Source organism: Dryobates pubescens, chromosome Z, assembly GCF_014839835.1.
Source record: "Dryobates pubescens isolate bDryPub1 chromosome Z, bDryPub1.pri, whole genome shotgun sequence".
Classification (NCBI taxonomy): Eukaryota; Metazoa; Chordata; class Aves; order Piciformes; family Picidae; genus Dryobates; species Dryobates pubescens.
In genome coordinates this window covers 42,323,060-42,341,417 of record NC_071657.1, presented here as the reverse complement: position 1 = coordinate 42,341,417, position 18,358 = coordinate 42,323,060, and the positions used below count along the sequence as shown (strand labels likewise).

The 18,358-nt window shown below is 41.2% G+C and overlaps 1 protein-coding gene across 1 annotated transcript in view; it reads left to right on the top strand.

The window, feature by feature from the left end:
* The window catches only part of APBA1 (amyloid beta precursor protein binding family A member 1), a 102,281-nt gene that overhangs the window by 45,953 nt on the left and 37,970 nt on the right, over window positions 1-18,358 (top strand). Inside the window, exons 2-3 of the mRNA XM_054178072.1 lie at window positions 8,682-8,752; window positions 16,186-17,384. Coding sequence (XP_054034047.1) covers window positions 16,239-17,384 — 1,146 coding nt within the window. The 5' untranslated portion in view covers window positions 8,682-8,752; window positions 16,186-16,238. The remainder of the gene's footprint in view (window positions 1-8,681; window positions 8,753-16,185; window positions 17,385-18,358) is intronic.

The following is an 18,358-nucleotide window of genomic DNA, read 5'->3' as shown; positions in this document are numbered from 1 at the left end:
GGAGGTGATGGAGTCGCCGTCCCTGGAGGTGTTCAAGGGGAGACGGGCATGGCACTTGGTGCCATGGTCTAGTTGTGAGGTCTGTTGGGACAGGTTGGACTTGATGATCCTTGGGGTCTCTTCCAACCTTGTTTATACTGTGATACTGTGAACTGACTGGAGGGCCAAGCCCAGAGAGTGGTGGTGAATGGTGCCACATCCGGCTGGCAGCCAGTCACTAGTGGTGTGCCCCAGGGATCAATGCTGGGCCCCATCCTGTTCAATATCTTTATTGATGATCTGGATGAGGGGATTGAGTCCATCATCAGCAAATTTGCAGATGACACCAAGCTGGAGGCAGGAGTTGATCTGCTGGAGGGTAGAGAGGCTTTGCAGAGGGACCTTGACAGTCTGGACAGATGGGCAGAGTCCAACGGCATCAGATTTAACACATCCAAGTGCCGGGTTTTGCACATTGGCCACAACAACCCCATGCAGAGCTACAGGCTGGGGTCAGAGTGGCTGGAGAGCAGCCAGGTAGAGAGGGACCTGGGGGTACTGGTCGATAGTAGGCTGAACATGAGCCTGCAAGTGTGTCCAGGGGGTCAAGAGGGCCAATGGCATCCTGGCCTGCATCAGGAACAGTGTGGCCAGCAGGAGCAGGGAGGTCATTCTGCCCCTGTACACTGCACTGGTTAGGCCACACCTCGAGTCCTGTGTCCAGTTCTGGGCCCCTCAGTTTAGGAAGGATGTTGACTTGCTGGAACATGTCCAGAGAAGGGCAACAAAGTTGTTGAGGGGTTTGGAACACAGGGCCTATGAGGAGAGGCTGAGGGAGCTGGGGTTGTTTAGCCTGGAGAGGAGGAGGCTCAGAGGTGACCTTGTTTCTGTCCACAACTACCTGAAGGGAGGTTGTAGACAGGTGGGGGTTGGTCTGTTCTCTCTGGCAACCAGAACCAGAACAAGAGGACACAGTCTCAAGCTGTGCCAGGGAAGGTTTAGGCTGGAGGTTAGGAAGAAGTTCTACACGGAGAGAGTGATTGCCCATTGGAATGGGCTGCCCAGGGACATGGTGGAGTCACCATCATTGGAGGTGTTTAGGAAGAGACTGGATGGGGTGCTTGGTTGTGTGGTTTAGTTGATTAGATAGTGTTGGATAATAGGTTGGACACAATGATCTTGAAGGTCTCTTCCAACCTGGTTTATTTTATTCTATTCTGCATTGTCACTACTCAACAGCTTTTGGCTGCTGTGTTTTGTAGTCACTCAGATGTGTGGTCCCAAACAGTAGCTCTCTTGCTTATTTTCCTTTATTAATTTCTGGTGGTTTAGTTCTTTGCAATAGGTCTGGATTACTACTCTTGTTGACTCTGCAGTTAACTCTGTGTTGTTGTGCCTTGAACTGGTGGGTTTAGTGATGATTTTTTGTTTCTTAATTTTTGTAATATTCCTGTTTCCTGGATGAGCCCTTTAAAAGTTCTGTCTTCATATATGTCACGTTTTTCTGCATGCTGAAAAATATAACTGTATTTCAACTTCTCAGTCTATTTGGTTACCTAAATTATGGTTGGTATTATTATTCCCACACAGAATTAAATATTCCACTGTGAAGAATTGATTGAGGTTTGCTTGACCCTTGAGCAAGGAAGGAAGTTTTCTTTGTTCTTTTTTATAATGTATCAGGTTTTCATTCACTACAGTGGTTTCTTTTCCTGTTAGGTTAATCTATTTTGTATTTTCTCTCAATATTGCTAGAGCAGGCATTTGAGTAAGGTGTATCTTGATTTGACATGCAGCATAGTATTTATATTTGTTCTGATATGTTTGAAATCATATACAGAATTGGGAATCTTGCTTTGCTGTTTTTATTTAGGTTAATTTTCTATTCATGGTAAAAGAATTAAGGTCATAGTTTTCCATTGATGATTTTTTTCTACCTTGCAGTATTTCCATTTATGGCTATACACTGTCCCCTTGAGAGAATAATCAGCCCAATATATGCTAATTTGTGTTCTCTTTGATGACTTTGCCCTCCAGTGTAACTGATGCAGAATGCTTGCTGCTTGCTTTCAGACTGTCTGATTTAAGTGTCTAGTATTTGTTTTATATCATACCTGGGAGTTCAAAAACCTCTTGCCAGACTCTCCAGCCCAGTTTGAGCTATACAAGGAAAAGTTACTTTTACCCTTTGGGGTTTTTTTTGTAACCTGGCTTTTAAGAGGAAGGTTTTGAATGCTTGCATCTGCCTTAGAATTCGGTGGGTGTGTGTGTGTGTGTTTCTGTAGTGTTTCTGATGTTTGTGACTAGCTTACAGTTAAATGTGCTGGGTACTCAAAGATGTGCCCAGAGAGCAGCTGGGCAGGGCATTAGGAGATTCCCTTCTGTGTGAATGTTAGAAGATTTCTAGTGTTGAAACTTGTCCCTCTGTTGCATCTTTGCCTGTGAAATCCCTAGATGGAAAGTTTGCAGGAGAATCTGATCAGTCTGTTCCATGTCAGTGGAATTACTTCCAGGGAGTCAGGACATGACATTATTTGATCCATTTCCACTCTCTGATCCACAGTGTCATGCAATTTTCCTGCACATACTGGAATGCCTGTTCCATTGGATTAAAACAACTTTATAATATCAGACGGTTTGACCAGTGCCTTCTAATGCCTGTTATACATCTGTTGTCTTTTGTTTTGTAAATTTACTTTCCAGGTTGATCTGAGGTTTGCATGTGCATGCTTTGATTAATGTGGATTGAACCTGCTGCTAATCTCCACAGTCTCAAGCTGTTCCAGGGAAAGTTTAGATTCGAGGTGAGGAGAAGGTGCTTCACAGAAAGAGCACATTGGAATGTGCTGCCCAGGGAGGTGGTGGAGTCACTGTCCCTGGAGGTGTTCAAAAAAAGATTGGATGTGGCACTTGGAGCCATGGTTTAGTTGCCAGGAAGTGTTAGGTAATAGGTTGAACTTGATCTCTGAGGTCTTTTCTAACCTGGTTGGTTCTGTCATTCTGTGAAAGGGTTGGTATATATATGTTTGAACCAAATTTCATGCTAAGCTTTACAGTAGCCAAATATTAGTAAACCAAAGAGTTAAGAAAAAAAAAAAGTTTTATCTGGAATATTTTCTTTGTTCTGGAGCTAATTCTGAAAATATGACTTGGAAGGGAGTAGGTCACTGAAGTGTTAGAATTTAGTTTTGCTTTTGATAAATATTAATTTACAAACAAACTACATAAGAAATATCTGTGTTTGCAAGGGTCATCCCTACATAGCAGTAGAAGTTGCAGGCAAATCTTGTGTTATCTGTTCCTAGTCTGCATGCATGTTGCCACAGGAACTGTATAACCTAGGGACTTGACCTGTGGTCAGTTTTACCTTGTTTGTATTGCCAGATGACACACTGCTGTAATCTTGGTTGACAAAAACTGCTATCTGCTTAGCTTGAAGCAGCTACCCATGTATGTTTCTTAGCTCAAAACCACACAGAGAAGAGATAAAGGATTTAAACACTAGTTTGAAAACTTAAGTCCTATTTAAAAAGACGTGCATCTTTGTCAAATCTTAAGTGATACTGAAAGAAAACACTGTTGTTAGTCCTCATCTGCTTCATGGACAAGCCTTTTCTACTTAAGACCTTTCTGTATGTTTCTTGGGTTTGTTTGGTTTGGTTTTCTCTTCTTAAATGTTTGGTCTCCTTGCAAGGTTACTTGGGATAATTGCATGGCAAAGTGCTTTGTTTTTTAAACATTCATCTAGTGATGGATGTTTTTCTTTTGGAAAGGTGCAGCCTATTTTTTGATACCCTGTTTGATTATTTTGTTAGGACCTGAAGTGGAATTTCTGACTTCATCTTCATGCAAGAAGTACCACAATAAGAATAACAGATGCAAAACTTGAAACCCGTAGGAAAACATTTTTGACCATGAAAAGCTTTTGAAAACCCTCTGGTGTCCATCAGTGATTGTTAAGCCAGAGAAAGGAAATAATAGTTTTGAGAAGGAGTTCTCAGTAGCATAGTTTCGACTCGTGGCAAAGTTTCATAAATTGTTTTCATTTCTGTACAGTGATCCATGCTTCAGCCTACCTAAAGAGGTGTGTATGTGAGAGAGTGACAGAGCAATCAATGCAGTTGGTTCAGAGGTGAATTTTATCTATTGGACATTACTGCATTTCCTTATTTTTATGGTTCCTTGAAGCATTTATCTTCAGTGGTTCAGGTTACTTACAGAAATGCAGTGTTGAGAGGTGCTAGATCAGACCATTTGTGCAAGTCACAGTGCCTTACTAAGGCTTGTAGGTGTTTGGGGGTTTTATTTAAGAGCTGCCTCAAGGCTGCTCTGAAGACTGTAATTTTGTGCTTGTACAAGTGGAAAAGTCATTAAACTGTGCTGCAGCCTCATCTTGCCAACACCATTACTCATTTTAGGGAACAGTGTGTGCATGCTTAGGAGTCTGTGAACAAAACAGTGTGTAGACAGAGTTGCTCTATAATTATGGGATTTTTAAATTATTCTTATTTGCCTGTAATAGATAAGAGATGAAGTGGGTTATTGGTCCACTTGATCCTAAGAAAAAACATCTATGTGCATGCATGTGGACTAGTCCTTACTTTGAGAAATGACAGCACAAGAAAATTAACTGAGAAATCTATTTTACTCAAATAGTGGAAAGTGCCTTCTTAACCATAAATTAAATGTTACATTGGTGCAACTGTTACACTGTACTCTTGTACCCTGTGTGTTGTGATAAGGTTTTGGTAGTGAAGAGCCGGTAGATTTTTGTGAGAAAATGCCAGAGTCTCCTACAATGCATGACAGAGTCAATGCTAGCTGGCTTCATGATGTGCTCACTGCTGGCCAAGACCTGGTCCATTAGTGATGGTGGAAGGACCTCTGTGCTAACATATTTAAGAAGGAAAAAAAAGTCTGCTGCAGAGCAGCAGTCTGAAGAGAGAAGTGAAAATATGTGAAAGAAACAGCTGCAGCAGGTGTGAAGATCAGTAAAGAAGGAGGGGGAGGAGATGCGTCAGATGCTAGGGCAGAGGTCCTTCTGAAGCCTGTGGTGAAGGCTGTAGTGTGTCAGTCTGTCTCCCTGCAGCCCATGAAGGTACAACATCCAGTTACAGCATGCAGGAGCAGGTCAATGTGCCCTGAAGGAAGCTGTGACCCCAAGAACACATGATGGTGTAGGTTTTCTGGCAGGACTTATGACTGTTGGGTAACCTTCCTGAAGTACTGTGCCCTGTGGAAGGGATCAGCACTGGAGGAGTTCATGAAGAACTGGAGCCAGACTAGAGAAGTTTGTGGAAGATTGTCTCCAGTAGGAAGGGCTCCATGCTGGAGTAGTGGAAGAGAGTGAGGAGGAAGGAGTTGCAGAAACAACATGTGATGAACCTCCATTTCCTGTGCCCCTGTGCTGTTGTTGGGGAGGACATAGAGAAACCGAGAAGGAAGTTAAGCCCAGGAAAAAGAGGGGTAGGGGTAAAGTGTTTATAAGATCTGAGTTTATTTCTTGTTATCCTACTCTCTTTTTATTGGCAATAAATCTATTAGTTTTCCCAAGCTGATTCTATTTTGCCTGTGATGGTAAGTGTTCTCTCCCTGTCATTATCTTGGCCTTCCTGTCCTTTTCTTGACCTTGACCCATGAAACTTTTGTTGTGTTCTTCCTCCTGTTGCATTGAGGAGGAGTAGTGAGAGTGTCTGGGTAGGCACCTGTCGTCCAGCCAAGATCAATACAACCCACCCTGGTACGCAAAAGAATCTGTCAGTAGCATCTTCAAATGCATTCACATGAAAGTTACAGTCTTTTTATTAGGAAATATTGTGTTCTTGCAAAGATACACTTAACAGTTGTAGTCTGAAATAACAATAATTCAGATTTCAGTTTTTAAATTAATTAGGTTAATGTTATTCTTTCAGAAATCTCAGTTCCACTGAATCTTAGCCAATATCTAATGATCCTACAAAGTGAAAGTCGCAATATAGTCAGGAGTGAAAAAATGGAAGTTAGATGCTCATTTTTCTCTCCTTGTATTTCCCCCAAGACTTCTTATTTGTCTTTGTAGCTTGTGTAGTTTTGTTACAATTCTTAATGCAATTAAAAAAAATATTTTTAGCGACAAAAAATAGCAGGACACATAGAAAGGAATTGAAGCAAAACGTGACTATGGTTTTAATAATAAGGAAATGTCATCGACTTGCATGTGCTACTTATTTTTGCAAGAGTGAGGAGTCCATACACTCACATGAAAAGTAGAAAAGAATTTTAATTAAACAAAAAACAAACAAATGAACAAGAAAGGTCAGGCAAGGTTTTAAAAATTAATGTCAGATCGTCAGCTAGATTACGAGAACTGTTTGAATGAGAGTTGCAGAAGGTACTATTATTATTGTATTGTTAATGCATCTTGTGTATTGTATTCCCCTCCTTTCCTGCTCTCTCTCCACCCTCCTTTTTTTGTCTTAAGTTATTCTGTCTTCTGGTCCTCTAAATGTCTTTTTTTCAGGGTCATATTGACTTACAAAGAGGCATATTATGTGCGCAAATAAAGAATGTGTTGAATAACTTTATTGATGATCTGGATGAGGAGATAGAGTCCACTGTTAGTAAATTGGCAGACAGCAAGCTGGGGGCAGGAGTAGATCTTTTAGAGGGTATGAGGGCACTGCAGTGGGACCTTGACAGGCTGGACAGATGGGCAGAGTCAACAGGATGGCGTTTAACGAGTCCAAGTGCCAGGAGCTGCACTTTGGCCACAGCAACCCCATGCAGTACTACAGGCTGGGGACAGAGTGGCTGGAGAGCAGCCAGGCAGAAAGGGACCTGAGGGTGTGGGAACACCAGTTACGAGCGGTGTGAGCAATCTGGCAGTGCAGGCCTAGAGCCTGACATGGTGGTAGGCCATGCTCAGCACAAGGGCAGAGCCAGCTACCAGTATGCCAAAACAGTGCTGTGCCTGCAGCGCTGTAACTAAAACAAGACGCTGGTAGCTAGAAACATAGTGAGTTATCTCGGGACAACAGGACATGCACCTGCATCAACAAACCTCACGTGTCATCCATAGTTGGACCAATAATCTACAACAGTGTGATGGGTGGTCACTCATAGGGGACCAATGAGTCCATGCCAACAAGGCACACCAAGGTTATATAAATTGTAGCAGTTTCCTTGCTACGCACTTCTTCTTCTTCCTTTCCTGCCTGTCCTGTCTCCTCTCCTTCCATGCTTTACTGCACCATGCTTTCACCATAGGCCTGAGCCATAAGCCTACAATACTGGAACAATAAAGGATCAATACCCGATCATATTGGTCAGCCATATTGATTCCAAGAACCTCCGTCATCACCATATCTGGCTAAATGGGGGTACTAGTTGACAGTAGGCTGAACACGAGCCAGCAGTGTGCCCAGGTAGCCAAGAAGGCAAATGGCTTCCTGGCCTGCATCAGAAATAGTGTGGCCAGCAGGAGCAGGGAAGTCATTGTGCCCCTGTACTCAGCACTGGTTAGGCCACACCTTGAGTACTTTGTCCAGTTCTGGACCCCTCAGTTTAGGAAAGATGTTGAGTTGCTGGAACGTGTCCAGAGAAGGGCAACAAAGCTGGGGAGGGGTTTGGAGCACAGCCCTGTGAGGAGAGGCTGAGAGAGCTGGGGTTGCTTAGCCTGGAGAAGAGTAGGCTCAGGAGAGACGGAGAGACCTTATAGCTGTCTACAACTACCTTAAGGGAGGTTGTAGACAGGTGGATGTAGATGTTGGTCTCTTCTCCCAGGCAACCAGCACCAGAACAAGAGGACACAGTCTCAAGCTGTGCCAGGGGAAGTTTAGGCTGGATGTTAGGAGAAAGTTCTTCACAGAAAGGGTAATTTGCCATTGGAATGTGCTGCCCAGGGACATGGTGGAATCACTGTCTCTGGAGGTGTTCAAAAAGGATTAGACATGTCACTTGAAGCCATGGTTTAGTTAGTCATGAGGTGTTGGGTGATAGGTTGGACTTGATAATCTCTGAGATCTTTTCCAACTTTACTGATTCTGTGATTCTTGTGTATTACACTATTAATGGCATCTGAAAGGAGATTATGCTTGCTGTGTCAATCTGGGTTTTTTTTGTTCTGTTTTGGTGTTTGGTTTTTGTTGTTGTGTTTGTTTGTTTTATTTTGTTTAATTTTTCCCTAGCACAGATCTAGTCTCTCTTTGTTTACATAAGGATAAATATATTATTTTCCTTGCTATAAAAATGTCACTAGTGTAATCTCAACTCCATTTCTGTTCAGAATTCATCATTGGAGAATCAATATTTCCCACTGTGATCCTTGAGGCTGTTCTACCAGTTTACATAGAGGAGAAACAAATAGTAAATTACGAACAACATATTCTGAAATTTAGTAACGATTAATTTTTAGTAACTATACCTGTAACAGAGACTGAAGCTAGTCTTACAGTGTGTTACTGATCTTACATGTTGTGCTTTGACATTCCCCTGGTTTGAGCACTAGAAGACTAGTTCTCTTCAGTGATTTTACTTTACAACTAAATCTCTTCTGCACTTTCTGAATTTAACAACATATTTTTGCCGACAGTGTCTGCTTCTAGAAGTGATAACACATGATGTTTATAGTTAATACCAAGGACTGGGATGCATAAAGGCTCTTGCTTATACTTGCTTCTGTAGAAACCAGGGTCTCTGCTAAATCTTGTTTTATCCTGTTTCAGGTGCAGAAAGTAAAAGGTCACCACTGTGGGGAGGAGCGAACAGGACATGTGACCCTAAACTGACCAACAAGGTATTCATTCAAGTATGTCATACTCAGTGTAAAGCTGATGGATCACAAGAGTCAATCTCTCTTCTTCAGTGGGCATTGTCTGAGGGGGACTCAGATCTGCCTTCAAATCCTCATCCGTGAGTTCCAGTGAATCCAGTTCCAAAATCCAATTCCCAAATCTAGCCTCTGAATCCAGCTCCTGCCAGCTACTTAGTCTAGGACTAGTCTGGGACTTCTTCATTACCTGCCCATGGCATCAGTGGTAGTAGTGTTGTAATTGCCATCAGAGGACTTGCCTTCAATGTTAGTTTTGTATACGTCTGTATATATTTAATTGCTTGATAGTGTTTTCGTTAAAGCTGCTACAGTTTTTTTTCTCCAATCCCTAGGTCACTCTCCCTTGTTACCTTTCTCTTGCCCTTAGGGAAAGGAGAGTGGCTGATAGAGGCTGTCACTCATTCAGCAACTGGTTCAGCCCTAACCCTTGACACTACTATTTCAGTTTCTCTTTCTTTTATTAGTAACTGATTCCATTGATTCAAACTGATTCAATTCTAGTGGTTAAAATCTTTGATTTTCCAGCTGGTTATTAAAGATGCAATCCATAATACACATAGAAATGAAACAATCAGTCACCTGCCAGAGAAACATAACAGAGTGAAACACAAATTTTCTTATTTTAGCTATTAGTGGACTTTTACTTATAATACTTAATCATTCTGGCTGAGAAGAACAGTCAGATTTATTCCCTCAACCTATCTGGGATTTATGATTTTTCTTTTTAAGTATTTTTGGCCTAGTATGTCTACTTGTTTTATTTTACTGCAGAGGTTGCCTGTGGATCCTTGTTAAGATGTTTTCTTTACTGCTTTTGGATCGATTCATCTGTGTGAGCCAAAAAAGCAGTTAACCTTCTGGCAGCAGGTGGATGGCTTCAGATACTTCACTGCTTCTGTTTCTTGAGTAGGCAAGACTTTGATGTTAAAAGGTAGTGGGAAGGGTCTGTTTCTTTTTTGGTCAGAGGGGTCTCTCTCTCTCCAGTGCCCTGAAGCGTTAGAAGCTCTGTCCCATCTGTACTGAAGATAACTAAATAATGTTTCTTGCTCAAGTTTAAATTTTATTTATGAGTAAGATGGGAATTGGAAGGGGAGGAGGGGAAAGTAGAATGTGTTTGTAGAACTCATTAACTCAAATAACTCTAGATCAGTTTTCTATTTACAAATGTTCAAGATTCTTCTATGTCCAGTGCAGGTTTCTCTCAGCTCCTTTTTCTTTTCACAGAGACAAGAATGGACTTAGAAAAAAGGAGGCCTGTGGGGCAGAAGTTAGGGAGCTGTTTGATTTTTATGCTATGTCTATTAATGTTGACTAATCATGAAAATATCTTATTCATTGATGACTTCATATTGGTCATCATCTTTTCACTATGCTCAGGTTCAATGGAACTGGAAACTGATTTTGATTGTTTTTCAGATGGTGAATTTTCCTAATCAGGATGCCTAAAGCTAATTATTACTTTTCTTAAAAATATTATTAACTGAAGCCTTGCAAAGTGATAGTTCTAACCTGTTTTGACCCCATACTAAAACCAGCAGTGATTTGCATAGGCAGTAAACAATTGCTGTTTTCAATGAGCTGAAGTTAAATTTGTAAACTTAATACTTTTATCTTTTTATTCCTACTTTTCAAGTATTACAAAAAGTTGTAAAGATGTTTATCAGTAAACTGATCTTCTGTAGTTTCACCAGTTTATGTGTTGCAGTAGATGAGATGGAAATGTGCTGTTGAAAACTTACAGCAAGGGTGAAGTTGTGTTATCAAAAAAAATGCATAGAATTAAAAAATGGAGAGTTAAAAATGCTGTTGAGAAAAAAAAAAAAAAAGGTATTGTCCTAGTGCTCTTGTTACCTGTTGTCCAGGCAGTGTTGACATTTCCACACTCCTCAAGAGAGTTGGGACTTGTTCATTTAGTCATGATGTCAATTCAATTTAAAGAGATACTTAGGAGCTGATGTAAAGAATTTTTAAATTGGAAGCAGAAATTCAAATTAATTCTCAGTAATCACAGGGTTAGTCTGAGATGATGTGGTTTAGGAAGCCTGATGGTTACATGTTTGTCCTTTCTACCACAGAACTGGCGAGAGACAAAGCAGATTTAGAAACAGTGAGAGACTGAATCTGACGTACGAGCCTTTGCATTGCTCAGATACACATTGGAGCTTAATTCCATTAATTTCAATTCAAGTGTGGCTTGTGTATGTTCCACATGCATCTCTGGTAATAATAACAGAATTTTAAATTGTGCTATGTATGGGTAAGTTTATAAGTACACATCTCTAAAGAACAGACGTAATTATGTCTTCTAGTGGATTTATAGGTTTTATCTATCTTCTGTCTTCCTAAATCCCATGGCATTCCTGTTCTAGTAATTCAGTGGCTCTGTGGTCATAAGTTCATGATTATGACTTATTATTTTTTTCTTTTTAATTCTGTTCTGCCCCAAGTTTGACTTTCTTGCTTTCAGGTGTGAGGAAATCTGAATGGTAAGCCAGTGAATTCTGTGTCACAGTGCTTGATATTTGGCTACTCGTTCTCTTGTTAGGCACAAGACTTCTTTTAGGCATTGTGGCCAAGCTGATGTTGTAAGGATGGGCCAGCATGTACAGCTCTCTTTTATATTAATAACAGTCTTTCCTTACTTTTTTTAGGAGTTTGTGGTCAGAAAAGACTGATGTGGGTTGAAGCTACCTCCTTTTGAAATTTACATAAATTACAATAAAACAAAAAGCTTTTCTATTGTGCACAGTATAATGTGTGATTTAAACTTTGCTCCTGCTGAGTTCAGAAGCAGACTCAGAAATGGAAGCTTCCAAAGTTCTTATGAACAAAATTGGAGTAAAAGGCTTTGCAGAAAATATTAAGGGCAAATTATAGTGTAGAAATTAATGTGTTTGTTTAGCTTATTTAAAATATTAGTGATACAAGGATTCCACACCAGCATCTGTATGAAATTTTGTGTGCAGTGAAATAATTTGTGTGCAGATTTTCTGTTTCACAGCTATGATATTATGAGTGCTCATAGTTGTTCAGCCTTATCAGTATGTTTGTATGTATGTGCATGTGATGGGGTGTTAGTGCCACTGTCTAGGTGCTTTTGCAGATTGGCAAGAAACATACTTTTCACAGCTTTTTTTGCTGAAAGCTGTTTTAGATTCCTTTAGTTAGCACATGACAGCAGAAGCAGGTGGGTTCCCCAGGCAGGCTACAAATCACAAAAGTGAGAGCTGTCTGACACAGGAGAGGTGGTGAGTTCTTGTTAAGGAGTTTATTGAATTTTTAATTAAGTTAGGGCACATATAGATATTAATAAAAATATTAATAACTTTTTATTAATATTAAAAATTGCCAAAATGTATCAAATAGGTTAGATGTATGGTTAGAATATATGTATTTACACTGAGAATGTACAGTATGTAGGCAAATATAACAATTTTAACAATTTCAGCAAACCAGTAGGAGTAACAGAAAGAGAGAATCCCCAGGAGTGAAATGACTCTCAACCACAGGGCGGGGAGACTCGACAGGAACCATTAAGCCAAAGAGGCAATGAATTAATTAGTCGCAGATGATTCCACCCCAGTGGGGAGTGCTGCTGCTGTGTATAGCTGTTGAGGCTTTTGGGGGCACTGTCGTGCACCAGGCATGGCTGCTTGCTGGCGGGAAGGCTACAGGGTCTCAAGGTTGGCTTGGCTCCAGCAGGACAGCAGGCAGTTTACGATGCTTCTTGTGACAGGCTCTTGCATCGTCCTGGGTACACTGAGGCACAGCAAAATTCTTGATGCAAGGGGAATCAAGGCTTGGCTCTAAGGCTGTGGCTTTTCTAGCTTGCAGTGAGTAGGCTTATGACTTTAATCCCAGGCGCTGGACTGGGCAACTCGAGGCAAGACAACGTGAGGCAGCTTCAAGCGAGGCAGACCCAAGCAGGCAGTGCAGGTTCAAACAAGGCAAGGCAAAGGCAACTAGAAATCAGTCTGTGTATGAATCTTGCCCAAGATTCAATTGGGCCAGTAGGGCAACTGAAGCCAGTGAACAGTTACCCGACGAAAAGGAATTCCACCAGGCTGTGGCCATAAAAGGCAGAAACATAGGCCTGGTCTGGGAGAAGCAGTGGCCAGCACATGTGTTCTTAACCCCAGAAGGAAACTTGTTTACCAGACACTTTGGGTCCTGTCCCTTTGTTCTTTTTCCTGCATTACCCTGACTTTCTGCAGGAAGGAGCAGGGGAGATGGGGACCATGTCTAGACACATCAGGGCCTGTCTGGGTTCATGCTGGGCTCATTTGGCCCGACCATGGCAGTTCTCTCTAAGGGAGCATTGCACATGCAATTAAATTTACAGCCATTTTATACCGCAGGGTGTCTTTAAAAAAAAACAAAACAAAAAGCAAAACCCAAACCAACCCAAAACCTAATAAAAGATATTTTTAATGTGAATCTCTAAGACAAGATTTGCTAAAACATTATGTTGGTTTTTTGAGGTAGCATGTGGTCCTGTCTCTTGTGAGTTAACTGTATCTGTACAAATAAGACTGGTTTGTGTGCTGGAGTATGGAAAAGCATAGGTAGTTTTTGAAACTCCAGCCTTTGCACTGGAAGTAGAGACTGTAGAACCCAGTCTGGAATAGCTGGGAGGAGAGATGGCTTTAGACTCATACAGCAGGAGAATATGCAGTCAGGCTCTTCACAGTAGTGTGTGGAACAGTGGAAAGCCAAACTGCAAGAAGGAAAACATTTTCCTCACAGAGATAGCCCAGCAGTGAAGCCAGGGCCCTGACTATGCTGTCTCCAGCTTGATCTGAGCTCAGAGCTGGCTGTGCTTTGGGTAGAGCTTGAAGTGGAAACCTCCTGCAGTGCCTTCCAATTGGAGTTATCCTGTTACCCAATATGTGACAAAACCCCCAGTGTTTATCTGGAATCTTGGCTCCAGATGGCACACAGATTAGTTTTGAGACAGTTCACAGACTTACTGAGAGTGTGATGTTTTATACCAGGGATTAGACTGTGGAAGTATGAATAAGGCTCTTAAAAAAACAAATTCTAAAAGGCATAGTTGGTGTAACAGTTTTTTTAAAAAAGAAGTTTAATTTTTCCCTGCATGCACAAGAAAGGAAACAATTATACATATGGACTTGGGAAACAAATGACAAATCAGACTGGATCTGAACACTCTTGTTTTCACTTTTTCTCATGTTGCATGAGAAATATGTAGAGATGTTTAATTTTTCTTCTTTTCAGGGAGGGATGTATTTTAACCTTCAGCAAAGAGATAGCTACAGTAGTACTCAGCCTCTGATTTCAGTATTCTGGAGACAGATTCACCCATCAAGTCCTAAGTGCAAAGCTAAATTTGCTTACAGAGCACTTTCCCATGTATGTTCAATTATTGGAGCACAGCTGCTGTTCTGACTAGGTCATGGGAGAGTATGATGTCTTTCAGATGGGAGCTGTGTCTTTATTTCTGAGATCAGATGACCTCTCAGGTGTGTATTCTCTCATACTGCAGGCAGGAGAATGTTTAGTTTGTTAGCTCTGGTACACACTTGCATGCACACCTGTGTGCTGCACATTCTTTTCTGGTGTTGTGCAAGTCTTAGCTGGGAAATCCCTTACCTTGTCACTGAAGGTTTCTTACTAATATGCCTCCTTTAGCTGAAAAAAACAAACTGATTTTTTTCATATTTATTTTGAAAAGTGATTAATTTTTGTAGAATACTTCTATCTGTTCGGTTAAGGTGATTTATTAGCTATTATTTTACAACTGCATTTTCTTATAAACTGTGTGGTATACTATGCATTTTTCTCCCTTGTAATGAGGATGGGAGAGGCAAGTCTCAGAGGTTAAACCCAGCATGCTAGATTTGCAAAGGCTATGTATCTGCTGTTTCTGAAAATGAAAAGATGTGTTTGGAACAAGGGCCAAGGTGGGTTTTGCTTCCACCAAGAAGTTTTTTGCTGAGCTGAAAGCTGCAGCCACTGAATTTTCCGTGGAGATATAGCACAACTAACTCTCACATAGCCTTACCTGCCTATCAACTTTTGTAGTAGAAGGCAATTGAAATTACTATTGGTTTCTTTTGCAGGAACTTGTTCCCATTGCTTTTTTGTACAGAGCTCATTTAGTCAGCAAAGTGTCATTTGAACTGTCTTGCCCCAGTTCAGTAGATTTTGTTTAAGATCTATTTTACATTTTCATTATTTTTTCTGATTGGTTATTGACACATAGTTTTATACAGCCATCAAGTTAGAAGTCTTCCAACAGGTACCTTTTCTTTAGTATGTATCAGTAATTCAGAGTATAGAGCCGTATTGTTCTTATGCACATACTGTTTGACTGGGGGGCCAAAAAAAGATATAAAATGCCCTCTCTATGACACTGCATTTTGAAAACACAAGACAAGGTTCAAAGCAGCTGAAGGTTTTACATGAAAATGAAACCTGATGAGCCAGATAGTCCTGACAGAGCTATGAAACATGTAGAAGCTAATATGCATTCTTAAGGAGTTTCCTCATTTCTGTGGCCTCCGTATCTATTATTATTGTCAGACCTCTTTAGTATCATCCTTTGATGTTTTTATTCATCTAGGAAGGCTGAGATACCTTACTAGTTTCATATTCATGGTTATGAATACTAGTAAGACCTTCACCGTGTTTTAGGAAAGATGTTTGGTGCCGAAATCATCTTACATGATTATAAGTACATTCCACAGAGGTGACTGCATTGTATCTAGCAGTCATGTGCTCCTCTAGGGAGAAGGAAGAAGTGCTTCAGATACCCTGAGAGTGTATTTTTATTTCTAATGATCTTTTGAGAGTGCATAGGATGACTTGCTTGGCTGCAGATACCATACTGAAGTAGTGTAGTGTACGTAGCTGTCATGTGTCTGAGCAGCTGCAGTCTCCTGCGATGGGATTAAATTTGTCATTCTGCATTACAACATCCTTGCTTTGCACTGAGTTACTGAGCTGCAGGGATACTGTTGTAGCAAAGGTGGAGTATGTCTTTCATATCTCCGCTGTGGCTGAACCTCTGGCAAAACTTAACTTTCCTAACATGTGCTTGCCAATGTCATCAAAGTGCCACAGCAGTCCACAGCATCTCCAAGGGTTTGCTTGGAAATAATTCTTATACAAATAATTTGTCTATAGAAGTGAGAAGTAAAGTCCCCAACATGATTGTTTTTGGTTGCTGCTGTTGAAGATAATTTTCATGGCAGGTCATACTGTTGTGCTGGCTGTCATCTGACTTCAGAGCAGATGAAGTCATGCATTATTCTGCTGGGGTAGGAAGAGTGCCTTTTGTTGCTTCTGTTTATTAACTCCTCTTTTATTTTTTTTTTAAGAGTAACATCATAGGTTTGTTTTTTGTTGTTTGTTTGTTTTTTATTTCTTTCCAGCTGTGATAGACAAAATGTCAATAGAGTAAGTGACCTGCCCACCAGAACTTGCCATGAACCATTTGGTTGGACCACCTGAGGGGGCGGTAAGTGAAGAGCCACCAAATGGAGCAGTGAATGAGTCAGTGGAGGCTGACCTGCAGCACCCAGAAGTGGAGGAGGAGCATGCAACTCGCTACCCAAGGCATACAAACAGCAGCCAAGGAGGCCTGTCTGGGCAGGAGGAAGAAGGGATGTTAGCTCGGTCAGCCAGCACTGAGAGTGGTTTCCACAATCACACAGATACTGCAGAAGGGGATGTGATAGCCACAGTGGAGGACAATTATGACACAGAGAGGGTCCAGGAAAATGAAGATGAGAGCGCGTACGCAGTACAGTACAGGCCTGAGTCTGAGGAGTACACAGAGAATGCTGAGGCTGAGCATGGTGAGGCCATTCACAACCGAACATTGCCCAATCACTTGCATTTCCATTCCATTGAACACGAGGAAGCCATGAATGCAGCATACTCGGGGTATGTCTATACACACAGGCTCTTCCACCGAGGAGAGGATGAGCAGTATGCTGAGCCTTATGCTGACTATGGACTGCAGGAGCATGTGTATGAGGAGATAGGAGATACACCAGACATCGATGTTAGGGAGGGGATCCAACAATATGAGCGGGAAAGAGAGGAAGTTGACAATTACCGCAAGGAAGCGCTTGGTGCCCGCCTTCACCATTATGATGAACGATCTGATGGAGAGTCTGACAGCCCTGAGAAGGAAGCAGAGTTTGCACCCTACCCAAGAATGGATAGTTATGAACAAGAGGAGGACATTGATCAAATTGTAGCAGAGGTGAAGCAGAGCATGAGCTCCCAGAGCTTAGATAAGGCTGCTGAAGACATGCCAGAGGCAGAGCAGAGTTTGGAGCATGGCCATGCTCTTCCCAGTGGTGGGCATGAAAGTAACGGTCAGCTCCCAGCTGGTTCTCGAGTTACATCCAGTTCAGGAGAATCTGTACAGAGGTACAGCAAGGAAAAGAGAGATGCAATTTCACTGGCCATCAAAGATATTAAAGAGGCTATTGAGGAGGTGAAGACAAGGACCATCCGCTCTCCATATACCCCTGATGAACCTAAGGAGCCTATCTGGGTGATGAGGCAGGACATCAGTCCAACCAGGGATTCTGATGACCAGAGGCCACTAGAGGGAGATGTGAGTATACAAAGCTTTCAGCTGAGGTTTTGTATTTTAATTATGACATATGTGGCAGTGAATGTGGGTGCTTTGTGTTCTTGCTCTGTGACTTGTCCTTCAGCAAAGTGTGTAGTGCTTTATGTGGTTTAAATTTGTCATCTGGAGAGCACATAAGAGATAAGCATGTGTATTACCAGTGGGCCAGTTTTTTCTCTATGAAGCACTGCTGTTATGAAGCACTAAGGTTATGCTGTAGAAGAATTTGTCACTTGAAGCTCTATACTTGTTTTTTTCTCAAACAAATGCTGTAAAAATTGTCAAGGCTATAGGATATATTTGAAAAGCTGACAAACACTTCGTCTTCTAGGATCTGTCCCTGAATGTTTCTGTTAATTCTAGGTTTCTAAGTTCATTTCCTGTCATGTAACAGTTCTGACAGTTCCATCAGAAGTCTGTTAATATTCCTTATGATGATATCATAGAGCAGATTCATATTCCAGAAAAGTTGCTGATTTTATACATTTGCAGGCTCTGGAAATGTGTCATGAACCTAGGGATATTACATTATCCCTGTAAAGTGTATTCATTCTCTAAGTATTGAAGACCATCATTCACATTTAAAGCATCAGCTTTTCTAAAATTCTGTGCTTCTAGCATGAGGCTCAACTTGCATCGGAATCAGTTCCTGGTTAGTGGTTCCAGCTGCCTGTACGATAATCTTTACATGAAGTTTTATGGGTTTTGTGCATTTCTAATAAAATAAAATCACAGATCACTATTAACTGCATTAAATTTATGCCTGATACAAAAACACCTGATAGATTAATTCGTTGGACAAAACCAGGCCATCCTGTGGGCCTGTGCTATTAATTCAAGGATAATTACACTACGAACAGCTGCTCCATCCCCTTTATTGCTGTGAACTGGGTTTTTTTTAATGATAGAATAGAATAGAATAAACCAGGTTGGAAGAGACCTTTGAGATCATCGTG